Here is a 15,559-nt window from a genome sequence, read left to right as displayed (position 1 = left end):
GCTCAGGATCACCTTGAGCTCTTGACCTCTTAGAATCAAACAAGATTGAATATGACCCAGTGCAGCCCAGAAGGCCAGTTGTGCTTTGGGCTGCATCCAAAGGAGTGTGAATAGCAGGTCAAGGGAGGTGATGGTACTGCTCTGCTCTGATGAGACCCCACTTGGAGCGTGGTGTGCAGCCCTGGAGTCCTCAGAGCATGCAGCTCTGGAGACTCCTTGGGTGATACTGGGTCCCCTTGAAGATAAGTGGTTATTCTACCCCTAGAGAGAGCTCCTCATGGCTCCTCCTGTTGCATTATTTGAACCAAGCAGGCTTTCTAGCAGGACATGTTGCGTTAGGATGAGGGGTGATGGGTTTAAACTAAAAGAGGGAAGATTCAGGCTGGATGTGAGGAAGAAATTCTTTATAGTGAGGGTGGCAAAACACTGGCACAGGTTGCCCAGAGAGGAGGTGGATGCACCATCCCTCCCTGGAGACGTTCAAGGCCAGGCTGGATGTGGTTCTGGGCAACCTGATCTAGTTGAAGATGTCCCTGCTCGTTGCAGGAGCTTGGACTGGATGAGCTTTGAAGGTCCCTTCCAACCCAAACCATTCGCTGATTCTAGTGGAGCTCCTTTAATTTGCTCCTTCTACACAGAACTGAATCAAACCCACTCCCATTAATTGCAACAAAATCCTGACATGAAAGGCACATTTCTCCTCCGCTCTCTGCATTCAGAGCCCTTCTCCCAGAGGCAGAAAGGCGATCTTGGAAGTGCCACCTGCCTTCCCGATGAAGCTCAGCATTTCATCTGCTTCCCTCGCCTGCAGTATCGCTCCTCTTTAGCAGCACGGCATTGCCAGAGAGATCTGAACAAAGCTGACAACATTCAAGAGACAAATTATCTCCATTCGGAGTTAATTTCTGTTTCCCAGCAGGGCTCTGCTGTGACCCCGCTGGGTTTGGAAGTGCTGCTGTTTGGTTAATAGAGGAATGTTTTGTGGATGACTGTATCCGCGCTCCGCTGACGCCAAGTTTGGCTTCAGCCGCTCCCTCGCCTTCTTACTCGGCTGCCACCATTGCGAGGCCTAAATGGATTTATTCACAGGACACTAACTTGACTGTCATTAGCATAGGGGGGGAATAATGTATGAGCAAGCTATAAAACAAAATGCTCATTCCCTGCCATCCATAACTGCCTGGGAGGTCTCTTAAAGATGTACTGCAGGGAGCCATCTGCTCCGAAGGGGAGATGGGACTGTCAGGAAATGAGACGCAAGTCAGACATGGGAAGGGAAGATCTATAGGATCATCCAGACCATTTGCTGAGCAGGACTGCTCATTACTGCTCCGGCTGGGAATTGAACAGTGGCATCTCCATTGTTATTATCCACCTCTCATAATGAGCTGACCCAGTGGGTCTTTCATTTCCCGATCTGGTTCTCTTTTTCCCTCCTAGAATGTGATTTGAGGGGGAGAAGGCAGCTTCCTTTTCACATCTCCCTTTTGCTGTTATTTTGGAAGCAGGATTGTGGTGTTGTGCGGGGATTTGTCTTTGCCACAATGGAAATCCTGAATTAGGATTAGATGGCTGCCGAGCTGCTGAGTAGTTCATTTCATTCTTCTTGCTCCTTGCAGGGAGCTCAAAGGAGTGGAAGTACTCATCACATAGTGTGGGAAACTGTCAAGTGCAACTGAATACTCTTCTGGTCCTTTGAGTGTGGATTTTGGGATTAAGGTACAGGTATTTGGGCAGATCGTGATAAAATACCCTAGGAGCATAGTTAGGGTATAGTGAGCCTCTGTGTTCTGATTGGGAAAGGGGGAAAGCACAAAGGTGGATGAAGGGATGGTTCCTCTGGTGTGTAATTCAGGGTTTATCTATAGGAGTGCTCCTCAACACATGACATTTGACTTTACAGCACCGGGCAAAGAGTGCAGCTGACTTCCTAACACATATATTTATCACAGAGCTTGGCCCCCACCCAGACCTTGGTTTGTATTGAAAGGTGTTAGATGGAGCTCTATGAGAGGTGTTGTTTTTCCATCCCTCTTCATGTGAATAGGGTGGTGAAAGTCACTTTGGTGATAACTGTGCCCCTTCTATGAGATTCTCTGCACACATCCAAGCGATCCCATTTCCTGGGTTAAGCTGGTGAGGCCAACCTTTCCTACAGGAGATGGTCAGCCTCAAAGTGAATACAGTTTTCCTCATTTCCATCCTCATACTTTGAAGCATCCTGCTTCAGAAATGGTCCCATTGGACCTGTCATCAGCTGTGGTCTGAGTCAAGAGTAAGCAAGTCGCTTTGGTGATGAAGGATAAAACAGTGTTCTAAGTGTTTAACACCCACGAGTCTCATTGTAATTGCTACTTGTCTTTGCAACAATGGAATCACGGTGTCTGTTCTCCCATCTCCTGAGCAGGAGAGCTTGTCACACCTGAATTTCATGGCGTTTTAGTGGTCACTCAGTTTTGATTAATGCAGTGTTAATACAAGCTGTCGGATACTTGGAACGAGCTGCTCACAATCTCCATGCATGAGGAGTTTCAAAAGAATCCTCTGGGGATATCCAGGCACAGAAGTGTGATCCCCTTAGTCTTTGACGTGTACAACACAAGGCTTAGTTCATTGACTCAATCAGAAGTGATACTGTTACATGCAACACATGAGTTGGGCAGAGCACTTCATGCTGCATCTTCTCTGCGGGGCTGGTGATGGACACTGGTGCTGTGCGAGGGCAACCTGAGCTGCCCTTAAACTGGTCAACTCCAACCCTGCTCCTAACCCAAGTACAGGAAAGTAAACAAGCAGAGTAAATGAACCTATAGAGCTTTTAAATCCTCTGCTTCGTTTTGCAAGAGACAATTCAGTTGACCTCTTTTGTGGTTTCCAACTTAGGAAGCAGGTCGAAGGAGGGGATCCTGCCCCTCTGCTCTGCTCTTGTGAGACCTCACCTGGAGCACTGTGTGCAGTTCTGGTGTCCTCAACATAAAAAGGACATGGAACTGTTGGAACAAGTGCAGAGGAGGCCACGAGGATGATCAGGGGCTGGAGCACCTCCCATATGAAGACAGGCTGAGAACACTGGGGCTGTTCAGCCTGGAGAAGAGAAGCTGCATGGAGACCTCAAAGCAGCTTCCAGTATCTGAAGGGGGCCTATAGGGATGCTGGGGAGGGACTCTTCATTAGGAACTGTAGTGACAGGACAAGGGGTAATGGGTTAAAACTGAAACAGGGGAAGTTTAGATTGGATCTAAGGAGGAAATTCTTCCCTGTGTGGGTGTTGAGGCACTGGAATGGGTTGCCCAGGGAGGTTGTGAATGCTCCATCCCTGTTGGTGTTCAAGACCAGGTTGGATGAGACCTTGAGTGACATGGTTTAGTGTGAGGTGTCCTTGGCCATGGCAGGGGGGTTGGAACTGGATGATCTTAAGGTCCTTTCCAACCCAAACTGTTCTATGATGCTCTGATTCTAAGCTCTGCCAAGGGCTTCATAAAGTGGAAATTTCACCAGACTGAGGGTATCTGGATTCTCTTTGTGTGTGTAGACACATATGTGTGTTAATGTAATCATATAATGTGCAAATAATAACGTACCTTGAGTGCATTACTTCTCATTTCCTAATGGTTTTGCTTTTTACTTACTATGTTGTACCTGGAAGGAGGAGCAGCAGAAGGTGTTCTGAGAAGACCTCAGCTCTGTGAGGGTTACATCTGGAGATGGTTAAAAGGCCTTTTCTTGCTGTCTCATAGTGTGATTCTTCATACCAGTGATGTATTTGTTTGAAATCCTTTGGAAGCAGAGGAAATTGGGGCTGGGGAGTCCTTGTCTTGTCCTGGAGAGTCTACTGGTTAGAGCATTGGCCTGTGCAACAAGACAACCAATTTCATGTGCTTTAGCTGAATGAATGGTCTAGGAGGAAAAAAAATCTCTTTTTTCTATTGGTTTCCTAAGCACTGAGACAGGCAGAGATCAGTTTTGTCTATAAAAAGCATTTCAGCACAGGTCTGTTCTAATGGAAATGTGGAAAAGGTCTTGATTTTACCCATTCTTTGGGGGCAACCTAAATCAGAAACGTCAGGAGTTGCTGCGAAACCAAATCCTCATCCTCTGGCCCCTTGTGAGCATTGTGATTTTTCACTTTCTCCCTTAAAATTAAACTCCCCCTTAGCTCTGCAGAATCCAGTAGCTGCAACATGAGGGCAGCTCTGGGAGCTGATGGCTGTTGATGTGGTCCATCAATCACTGATGTCAATGGTAATGTTCAGCCCTGCATGCACAGGGCTACGTTATGTGTGACAGCAAGTTCTCAGCGAGAGCCTTGTGGTAAGGGTTTTAGCAAGAATAGCAGAAATCCATCTCAAGTTAGTTGCAGTAAGTGACCTTTAAAACCATTTTGGAATATATAAGATTTCTTGGTTTTACACTCTAATTCCCACAGTAGAAAAGAAACTTCTATAGTTATAGAATCATAGAATCATGGAATGGTTTGGGCTGGAAAGGACCTTGAAACTCATCCAGTTCCAACCCCCTGCCACTGGCAGGGATACCTTCCCCTAGTCCATCCAACCTGCCTTTGAACGCCTCATTGGTTTGACACCATTAATTCTTGGTGAATACAGGCTATAGTTACAGTCTTTGCATTGGTGTCTGTATGGAGAGCATAAATCCAGGGGCACGGTATTGTCTGATTCTGGATACTAAGCCATCCTCCATCTATTTTTTACTGTTGCTTTTGGTTTTTTCATCAGCCACCTTCCCTTGTGCTCACTGTGTCTTTCCTAGAGCATCTCTCCTCCCCACAGGACATGCGTATGGCCTCCCTCTAGCAAGAAACTTCTAATAGGCAAATATGCTTTAAATGCTGGGCCTCTAGGACTGAAGAAAATAGACCTTGGAGCGCACAGAGTATTCATAACAATAATACAGATGGGTCTGAATCTCCAAATGGGACTCAGCGTATGAAAACATCTATTATAAAACAAGGTTCACTCTGCTGCCAGAATTGATGGCCTGCTTCTGAGCATCATTAATTCCATAGCCCACGTGCAGTTGGTGTCGTGTGGCAGCTGCTAATGATGTTCTAGAGCAGATATTACAAAGGAGAAAGAAACCTGCTCCTCAGTACCTGAGAAAGAAACCATCACCTTGCTATGGGTTTATGTGTAATGGGGAGCGGTGTGTAAAATCCCAAAAAGAGATGTTTCTGGGAATATTCATGGGGGGACCGAAAGTGTCAGGGATAAGGTTTTCAGCTCCTCATGCAGGACATACCTGGATGTTATTCCTTTTCATTGCAGCCCTGCACAAACGTGTATTGATTAATAAAGGAAGAGCATGGCCTGCGCCTGGCACTTCTAAGTGATAAACAGTTATGCAGCAGTAAAGAGGGTATATTAAAGGCTACGAGCTAATGACTTTTCTTGTGTATGTAACACATTAAACCCAGCATGAAGCTACAGCTATTTTATCATGCTGCTAATGTCCCTGACAACATTCACTTGGTGGGAGTGAATGGATGGAAAGCCATTTACAGAAGTAAATTAAAATACCTTAAAAAATGCCTTTAATAATAGCTACAGAACTCAGCAGGATCAGAGAAGTAAGAGATACAAAAGATCTATTAAGTTAACCAATCCATCTCCCTGCCAAGGCAGCGATATTCCTTATTATGCAGTTACTACTGTATCATTCAGTGAAGATTTAAATGTCTCAAGTGCCAGTGCCTCTGATGATGGGAGAGCAATCTAAAGGCTGGAAGATTGGCCTGTCACAAACTTTCCCCTGTGTGCAACCTCATTTTTCCTTCCCTGCTCATCTGCACTGCACACATAAGATGTGCAGTGGGAGTAAAGGGATGAAAATCCTTATCCGAGTGTTAACTTCGCTATTTCCTGCTTTTTAAGCTTGTAACAATGCTGAGTTAGCAGCCTGCTTGGTACTGGGGATTCATGCTTGTTTCTTTGAAGGCTCAAAAGACATCAAGGAGATACTTCCAGTCCCATGGCTGTGATTTACAGCAGCATGTATCTGGAGGTAACAGGATGGCAGGGATGCTCGGTGGCTTCTGCAGGATTGACCCACTGAATCCTATCTCTTTTTGGCCTGCTCACAAGCTCCTGGGCACTGGCTAAGAGCTGATGTGCTGAGAGTTCTCATTTTGTGGGTAATTTAGGAGATTTGAATAGTTGGGGTGCCTTTCGTGGGGTCAGATTTGCATTGCTAGTTCTGGAGAAGAAAATGCCACTGCTTTTAGGGATTTCTGTGGCAGGGCTTTTGGGATGGCCAGGTGGTTTTGTTTGGCTAGCTGTTTTTAAGCATACCTTGGGCATCTTCTGCCACGAAGCGTATTTGACCTCAAAATCAGGATAAATGCATCCAGTATAACCAGCCACAGACGTTCACCCTGTGATTTCTGCATCAAATCCTTAACTCTGATTTGAGTCTTTCAGAAAAGCACCTGGGCTTGACTTGGAGCCTTGCAGAGATGGAGAAGCAGCACAAGCAAGCTGTTGGTGTGCTTAATTACCTTCTCTGTTAAAAAACATGTAGCTCATTGCTGCTCTGGTATGATTCTGGTATGAGCTTCAGCTCCCATCTGCTGGATCTTGTTACGGCTGGCTTAGAAGGTTTGAGTAAAATAAGTAAGGAGCTTTAACTATGTTCTAGTGTCAAATACATTCAGGAGCTCAAAAAGGGTTTTTTTCCCTTTTTTCTGGGTTTTTCCCCCCCCTTTTCTATGCAAATGTGTGAACAGAAGTGTCGTGATAGCCATCAGGTCCAGATCATTGGGGCTACATAGAGTGGGCAGTTGAGGAGATCATTTCTCCTTGGTGAAAAACATGTATATAGATGTATTATGTATGTAACATACATAGTTGTATTGTCCCATTGTTCTGTCTTGATGGTGGCAAAATTGGTTTCTGGTGGGGCAGATGACCTGTGTCTCATACAAGGGTGAGCATCAGTCTAGAGTGGTCACTAAGGATGGCAAAAAAAGAGTTGAATTGTAACCCAGATGTTGTCCGTGTCTTAAATTATGTGAGAAGGTATGAAGGAAAGTGTTGGCCGCTTCTAACCTGTGATGCTGTAAGAAGAGACTCATGTTTGAGTAGGAAATCTAAGTTTTTAATTAAAACTGAAGTTCTAACATGAAAAATTAAAGTTTAATGGGGAAATCTTCCTAGGAAAACTTTTCCGTGCTGTGAAGCTCAATCTGGAGCACAAGCCTGTCGCGGACTTGGACAGAGAATGTGATGGAAAAGCCCATCCAACCATACCCACGAGCCTTGTGCTTCCTCTCCAGTCTTCTCTGGCTTTGGGATTTGGCCTCAATATTGTCAATAGCACATGTGTGCCTTTAGATTATGCAGGCTTTACTTCAAATTGCGTAAGTAATATAAGTAAGATGAGTATCACCTAGCTTTTATTTAAATCACTGCAGTGAATAGGTTGAAAATACTCATGGCAGACTCCTCTTTCTGTGCTTTAAATAGCTGTGATTGATTGTGCACTTACTGGACTTCAGCAGAGTTGGCTACAGTTAGTGTTAGCTGTGTGTACAGTCGAGGTTTGTGCGTTCAAATCATGGAGTCTGGGAAATCCTAAATAATAAATACAGTGTTTAGAGGAAGAAAACAGCTCTTCTGCCTAGCCAAAGGTGATACAGTAATAAGCACACTTTACACTACATGTTTTCCATGTGGGTTTTTTAATGTACATTTTACTGTTCATCCATATTCTGGTTCACTGGAGCAAATGTTTTCTGGATCACACAGTGCCAGGTAGATAAGAGCTATCCAAGACCCCGTTTGTGCACTCGTTTGGCTGCTGCAGCATGGCATGTAATGTGAGAAACACAGCGTATCCTGGGATCCCGTTCACATCCATGGGGAAGGCACTCAGGACCTCTCAGAATAAAGCCCATAAAATATTCAATACCACCTGCAGTGAAAAAGGCAGAGATATAGCTTTAAAAAGAAACCCCTTAGAGTTAGGAGCATTTGAGAAGCAAAGTTGTAGTAGGATGTAGTATAACCATAGTAACAGGCAGGATCCTGCAGAACTGATACTGGAATAATGAATTTTGCTGGAAAAAAAAAAATGAGGAAAGCAGACTATCAGATTTTGAGATGGTAAAAAAAGGGGGGGGGGGGGGGGTTGCATTTAAACACATATTTGAATTGATAGATGCTAAAAACTCCAGCCCTTTGTAAACCCTGGCTGTATCACAGAAGAAAACAAATTGAAAAGCCCCCTTATCTCTCAGTGGGAAAGAACCACTGATCAGTAAAAGAGAACATTTAGACTATCATCATTCCTCTGTTAGCCAAAAAGTGTATTACTTTAGCTGGTTTTTTCCTTCTATTTTAGTGGGGGTAACCACAGCACTGATTTACTGAAATAGGGGTACAGGTTGGTTCCCTATGGCAATGATGGAGCACCCAGGTCTCCTGCCTAGTCTGTGCCTACTCTTCAAGGCACAGGGCTTATGTTGGCTGTTTTTTAGGCACCAGATAGGCTTCAGCAGCCAGTTTATCCCAGTATTCAGTGAAAACTGTCTTCCCAGCTCCTGATTTTCTTGTTCCAAGCAATTTCCATCTCTCATTCTGCTCTTTAATATCATCCGATGAGCCAAAAGAACAGTTATTTCAGTGGCATCACCAGATAATTGTTTAACTGCTGGAATTTGGGCAAAGGGAGTAAATGCATTTGTGGGGGATTTTATCTCCATCTCTTTGCCCTTCGAGGCACCGACAGCACCGGGTATTTATCAGCTCACAAGAGCCTGGAAAGGTATTTAAGCAGCTCAACCTGTGAAGCAAAGCACATGATGGGAGATGGCTGCAGAGCAACTTTTCACCCACCTGCTGGTAACAAACCCTTATTAATTGACAGCAGAATAACCAGATTGCAACTGGCAGCCTAATGCTGCGGAGCATCACAGGTCAGAGCACAGGGAGAAGCAGGATGGCAGCTGGGAGCATGGGATGGGGAGGCAGCACGGGCAGGGTGGGTTCCTGTGTTAAAGCTGATTGCCTTTGAAGTGATTTTGGCAACGCTCCCATGGATGCTGAAAACCCATTAGTCTTTATAAATGTCCTAATAAAATTAATCATAATATTAATGAATCATAGAATAGAACACGTTGGAAGGGATCTGAAAAGACAGAATCATACAATCACAGAGTCATAGAATGGTTTGGGTTAGAAAGGAGCTTAAGGTGTTCTAGTTTCAACCCTCAGGATCGTATGGTCCAGCATCCTTTCCAGTTGTGCCTTAAATCCCTTCAGCAGCAGGGACTCTACCACCTGGAGAGGTTATTCCAGTGAATGGTTGTGCTCACTATAAATGCCTTACTTAAGTGGAGATGAAACCTTTCCTGGTGCAACGTGTACCCATTGCCCCGTGTTTTCTCCATGCATGTGGCTCCATGTGAAAAGAGACCAGCCTCTTCATAGCTCCCCTTTAAGTACAGGATAATGTCATGATAAATTTAACCCTAGATTCTGGATCCTAGAACCCGGATCCTGTATGTTATTTATATGCAACCCTAACTATTATATGACTCTATGATTTGGGGATTTGCACATCTTATGCAGAATCCTGTGTGCCAGGTCAATAGCTAAGAGCACATCCAGCTCAGTCCTCTCTCCACAATCCCATCATGGGCTGGAAGCACTTGATTGCATCCAGTGGCATTGTGCTGGTAGGATACTCAAGGCCAGGGATGGCAAGCGAGGCTTCCAAAGTTTCCATCCCCTTTACACTCCCAAAGCAAATACTGTGCAGCCTCTGGCCCCATTTCAGACCAAGCAGCTTCCAGACTAGAAGCAGCTGAGATGGACCTGCTGGGGCTGGTGGGAGCATTGTGCCTAAACCTCCTCTGTCATTTGAACATTTGCATTGGGCAAGGTGCAGGTGGCAGTTTTGAAGACACCTGCAAAGATATTTGGAGAGGTGGATGGGAACGGCCAACAGTGCACTATGGACAGTGGGCCCAGAGGGGAATAAGGAAGAAAGAGGTTTTGATATGAGAAAAGAAGCTGAAATTGATCTTTACTGGATGCCGTTTCCTTGGGGCCTTGGTTAAAGAGGAGGATTTTGACCATGTGAGGCTTTCCCTGGTGCATGCCATTGGGCAGGGATGGCACCAGGGACTACACTGGGGCTCCTGAGACAGAGCAGAGCATCCCTCCGGGACCCTGGGCTACAGCTTTGTGAGATACTTGAGCCCAGCAGCAAGATGCCAGGAGATCACCACACGTTGCTGGCATTCAGATGGATCCAAGGGCATCTTGCATCACATGCCCATCAGCCTCATGGCTTCCATCCCAACCTGTCCAGAAACCTTCACAAGTCCATTTCTGCGACTCATCACATGGTGAGGAACCAGCCTAACACACACAGGTGCTACAGGGAAGCAACACCAGCCTTCCCAGCAGGAGAGGAGACATTACACTATCTCCTAAACCACAACCACCCAGATTCCAACTGCAGCTTCCAGCTCTGCACCACACTTCCATGGGAAGAACCGGATTTGTGGGGAAGTTTGTCACCTTAGTGGACGATGACACAGCACACAGCACCTGAGACAGGTGAGGCTACATCGAGCGAAACAAATCTGTATGGATGATGCATTCCTGCTGGGGCAGATGAAGGATTCCTCTTCTGACATGATGATTTATAGATCTGCAGCTCTTGCCTGAAGAGTAGTGCGCCCGCATGGGTCAGTGGAGCCCTCTGCTGAATACACCTCAGTGCTGGAAAAGGAGGATGAGTAGTGCTTTGGAAAGGCAGATGCTGCCTATTTAACATTTGGGAAGGCAGCTGAGAAGCTGTAATTCATAGAATCACTCAATGGTTTGGGGTGGAAGGGACTTTAAAGCTCATCCAGTTCCAATCCCCTGCCACAGACAAGGACACCTTCCACTAGAGCAGCTTGCTCCAAGGCCCTGTGCCAGTGCCTCAGCACCCTCACAGGGAATAACTTCTTCCTTATCTCCAACCTGAACTTCCCCTGTTTCAGTTTGAACCCATCACCCCTTGTCCTGTCACTCCAGTCCCTAATGAAGAGTCCCTCTCCAGCATCCTTGTAGCCCCCTTCAGACACTGGAAGCTGCTCTGGGGTCTCCACGCAGCTTCTCTTCTGCAGGGTAAACGGCCCCAGTTTTGGTGTGAAAAGGTTTGATACAGTACAGTTAAACCTGTGGGCTGTCAGCTAAACCCCAGCTTAAAATTCAGATCAGGCTTTTTATTTTTTACCCTTTGAGGTAGCCACATCCTGCACTCATCCAGTGCCTTCCCCTGCCAAGGCATCTCAAGGAGATTTGTAAGTGATAGGCAATAATATACTGATAATGGACAACTACTCCAGTGCCAAGGTCTCTTCTTCCATCTGCTGTGTTTTAAAGAGCCTGTCACCTGGTGCAGACATCCCTGCACAGGCACATCCCCATCTTTGTCTTCTTCCCCCAGGAACATGAAGCAAGTGAACAGGATGGGGAGAAGCTGTGGTTTCTGCAGATAAAAACATGCTTTAGGGTGGAGATTGTTCCTCTAAGTGCTTCTTGCCAAGAAGTTAGAGAAAACAAAGTGACAGCTTGAAAACCTGAAGGTTTGTGTAGGCTTGACCTGTTGTTTTGAACTTCTCTGCATGTTGGGGAATCATTGGGCAACCAGATCTGTTGTACTGAAACCACATTGTAAGGGACCCTTAACACCTTACCTCCAGCTGCATCCTTCTGCATGGAGTGCCCTCTTGCTGTGGAGGAGTTCAGTTAGTTTTAATACATAAGTGAGGTTGCCCAAGGCAATAATCCCAAAGGTGTTATTGAAATAATACCTCTGGATCTGTTTATCCTCCATCCCTCAGGGCTGGTGAAAACCCAGTGCTCAGTGTATCAATTACGTCTGCACTGGAGCTGCTTTATGTTATCTGAAGCTCCAACACAACTTTGAGTAAGGACCACATCAAGGGATAATGATAAATGTTTGCAAAACACATGAAAGATAAAACCCACCATGTTAATACCAAGTGGTGCTGCTCTGGTTTCTCCCATTACCTAATGGCCAGGAGGTCAGAAGAAGGAATTTCCTTTTACTTTTAGTAGCCTTAAGACTCTTTTAAAGCCTTCACCCCCATGTGCTGTAGGAGTAATGAATGACACCCTCGGTGTGGTGTTAGGATTCAGCACCACGCAGTGTTTTCAGGTGCAAGGAGATGAATATTGTTCCATAGATGAGTTTCCTTGTTAGCGTGGGGGGGGGGGTTGAAAAGGCTTCATTGAAGTGCCTTGCTATAAAATGATGCTTTGATCATCCCCATTTGCTGTTAATGAATCCAGATGGGTCAGAGGCAACTGGATTGTGCCTCTCTGATAATACATGTGCTGCCTTTCATTTTCTCCCACGGAGCTTCAGAGCTGGCTCAGCTAACGAATCCAGCTGCATTAACATGGCCTAATGCATCCCAGTACCTCGTGTCCCCGGAGACACATGCAGATGTGTCAGGATCGCTTTGGAAAAGGTTAAAGTGTTACAGAAATACAGCCATTCCGTACCTGGTACTGTTTGCTTTCATATGGTAATCTCCTTTTTTCATTCTTTCATATTTTTCCATCATGAAAGTAGCTTTCTGTTTCCTTTCAATCAAAAGATGTCATTCTGAAATGAAGATATTGGCAGGAGCTTAGCTGTGATTTTAATGTTGTTGTACAGAGGAGAAAGTAAGTGGGAGAATCTACGTAGAAACCAGCAATACCTTCTCTTTTAACATGCAGCCTTTGGTGGTGTAAGTTGTTGTTTGCTCAAAGGTTGAGTTACATAAAGAAATAGAAAGCTGGTCTAGAAATCAAAGACCAGCTTTGATTCCTCTTTGTGCAGTTCTACATCCAATCCATGAAGTTTGCTATAACGTGAGGGTGCCTTGGAGAGCAGATCCTTCTCCTGATAAGCCGAGAGTTGATAGCATGAGTCTATCCCACCCACCTCTCACCACTGAAATACCAGTGGACAATGAAAAGTATGCTTATCCATGCAAAGAGGAGTGAAATGGCTTTGTCTTCTAGGTTACTACATGAGTTAGGAAGGATTTCTTCATATGGTTTCTTATTCCCTATATGTAAATGTTAACTCATCTCTCGCATCAGCAGGTTGGAAGGTCACCTTTCCCTCTGCTGACGGACAAACACTGTCCATGGGAGCGCCTTTAAGCCATCGAGGTGCGAAGCAAAGCACTTTTGCTGAGTCCTCTTGCACTGATTGTGGTTGTTGGTACTTGGAGGTTGAAGGACAGCAGCTCCTTAACCAGCCCAAATGCGGTGAATCATAGAGTCATAGAATAGTTTGGGTTGGAAGGGACCTTCAAAGCTCATCTAGTCCAACCCCCTCCAATGAGCAGGGGCATCTTCAATTAGATCAGGCTGCCCAGAACCATATCTGGTTCATGACTATGCCCTGCCTCTAGCCCAGTGGATCTGACGGATGTAATTTCCCCCAGTTGCTGGGTAATTTTCACACTGCATTTATCAGCCCAACATGCTGTTAAGTTTACTCCCAAAGGTGTCAGATCTCCCATTTTAGCAGGATTTGGGTGCTGATTTTGCCCTCACTCGTCTCAACCTGTTACACCGACCACAGATAACAAAGAGCCTGGGTGCTGTTTGAATCCCAGATGAGCTGCACTCGCAGTTTGGAGCCCAGCAGGATGCAAGCAGCACCAGTGACTGCTGCAGCATCACTGTGCAGTTCTCTGCTTCATTTCCTTGCAGTCACTCCAGGCTGCAAGTACTTTAGGGTTGGTTGTTCTCCTCCGTGCATGTCAAGCCCAGGCAGGATTGAGTATTTATTAAACCACAGATACGTGTAATAACAGGAGAAGCAGCATAAACAGGATCAACTGAGAGGCAGCTACACCAGACTATAGTTTAATTCGGACCAAATAATCCCATTTCTTCTTCTAACTGCGATATGAAAGATGAGTTAATTCTGTCATTTAAGAGCAAGCTTAAATAAAATACATGAGCAATGAAAGCAAAGGGGTTTGTTTCTTCTCCCAAGTGCAGTTGTGAGCCAGGGACGTATCAGGAACAGCAGAGGCAGTGACTAAACCTTCATTGAAACCCCCACGTGCTGAGGGATCCTGTGTGCTCGGAATGAGGATGAGGTTGGCAGATGCTTTTTCACCCCATCAGGGCCAGGTAGCGGAGCAGAATCAATTCCTGTCACTCAGGGGTTGCTCTGGCACAGCAGGATTATGGATCAGGGTGATGCTTCGTGCTTGAATCTGGAAATCAATAGGGAGAAGCAAATTGGGCTTGTGGGGGATGCGGCAGTGATGATGATTTGGGGGTTGATGAGATGTTGCTCTGCAAACAACTGAGTCATTGAGTCATCTTCACGTCCTGATTAACACAGAGAAAGGGCTAAATTCAGCCTTGATGCGGCTCTCCCAAAGTCCTTCCCCCCCCATCTCCCCATATAATTTAAGTCCAGGATCACTTAAACATACTAGGGCTCTCAGATGCTTCAGTCTCCTTCTCATGAATAACCTTTCACTCTACCAAGCCTAATATTAATTCAGCTTGTAGCAGCCTGGGACCTTCATAACCTTTCCTCTGTCTTCTTTGTAGCAACCAATCCAATAGAGGAGTCAATGGTATAAATGCAGACTGTGCCAAGTCACCTTGGGGTGCCTCTGAAACCCCAAAGCTTTTAAATCTCCTATGTTATCAGATATATGGTACCTCCTGCAGACTGACCTAACTTGCTCATCTAGAGGACATGGAGGAGCACTTCTGGTTTGTGGATTTGTGTTGTTGTTCCTATGATTGAAATACACTGCTTGGGGTAGCAAAAGGATTGCAAGGTGCTACCTAAAGCTCAGCCACCAGCAGAACGCTTGTGCCCTACACATGCAGATTGTCTGAATAGGAGCGATTGGTGGAATCGCTGGTCTTTAGGATAGTCTGCAGTCTGTAAGTCTGGAGTTCCTGGTGAGGATGAGATGCTCCAGGTTTGCAAGTCCAAGCAGAGCTCAGTGAAGCTGTGTGCCTGGTTCCTCTGCAAATCACACCTTTGCATTCTCAGGTTTCATCCAGTGAAGGAGAGACCTGGTGACCTCCGCTGGTCCTCAGCAACAGGCTCAGAAACCCAAACCTCATTCAAACCCCTCAGCCACCCTCTGCATTCCTTGCATTTGTCCTTCTTTATCCTCATTCACTCTGCTTTATGTCACTTGGTGGCATGGACTGCTCCAGCATCTGCTCAGCGTCGTGGAGCATCAGCTGTACAGTTACATCTGTGATGCTGATTAGTAAAACATGAGCAGGCTGAAATTAAGATCCACTCTGAACTGCCATTCATGCTCCAGTTTTTCTCTATTTCCAGAGCACTGTAATTGTGGAGAAGACTGTTCAGGACCTGATGAACCTGATGCACGACCTGAGTGCCTATTCGGATCAGTTCCTCAACATGGTGTGTGTGAAACTCCAGGAGTACAAGGACACCTGCACCCTTGCTTACAGGTACAGACAGGCTTGGGAACCAGTGTGTGCTGGAGATACTGCACTTG

The 15,559-nt window shown here is 45.7% G+C and overlaps 1 protein-coding gene across 1 annotated transcript in view; it reads left to right on the top strand.

Moving 5' to 3' along the window:
• Positions 1-15,559, top strand: part of EXOC4 (exocyst complex component 4) — a 394,793-nt gene that overhangs the window by 301,750 nt on the left and 77,484 nt on the right. The window contains exon 12 of the mRNA XM_061467959.1: positions 15,376-15,512. Within this exon, the coding sequence (XP_061323943.1) occupies positions 15,376-15,512 (137 nt within the window). The remainder of the gene's footprint in view (positions 1-15,375; positions 15,513-15,559) is intronic.

The sequence above is a fragment of the Pezoporus flaviventris genome, unplaced genomic scaffold (assembly GCF_033815535.1).
Source record: "Pezoporus flaviventris isolate CSIRO_AGI_PZ_B2104156 unplaced genomic scaffold, CSIRO_AGI_Pfla_v1 ptg000046l, whole genome shotgun sequence".
NCBI classification, from domain to species: Eukaryota; Metazoa; Chordata; class Aves; order Psittaciformes; family Psittacidae; genus Pezoporus; species Pezoporus flaviventris.
The sequence above is the reverse complement of the archived record's forward strand: the minus strand, read 5'-3'. Positions and strand labels throughout refer to the sequence as shown.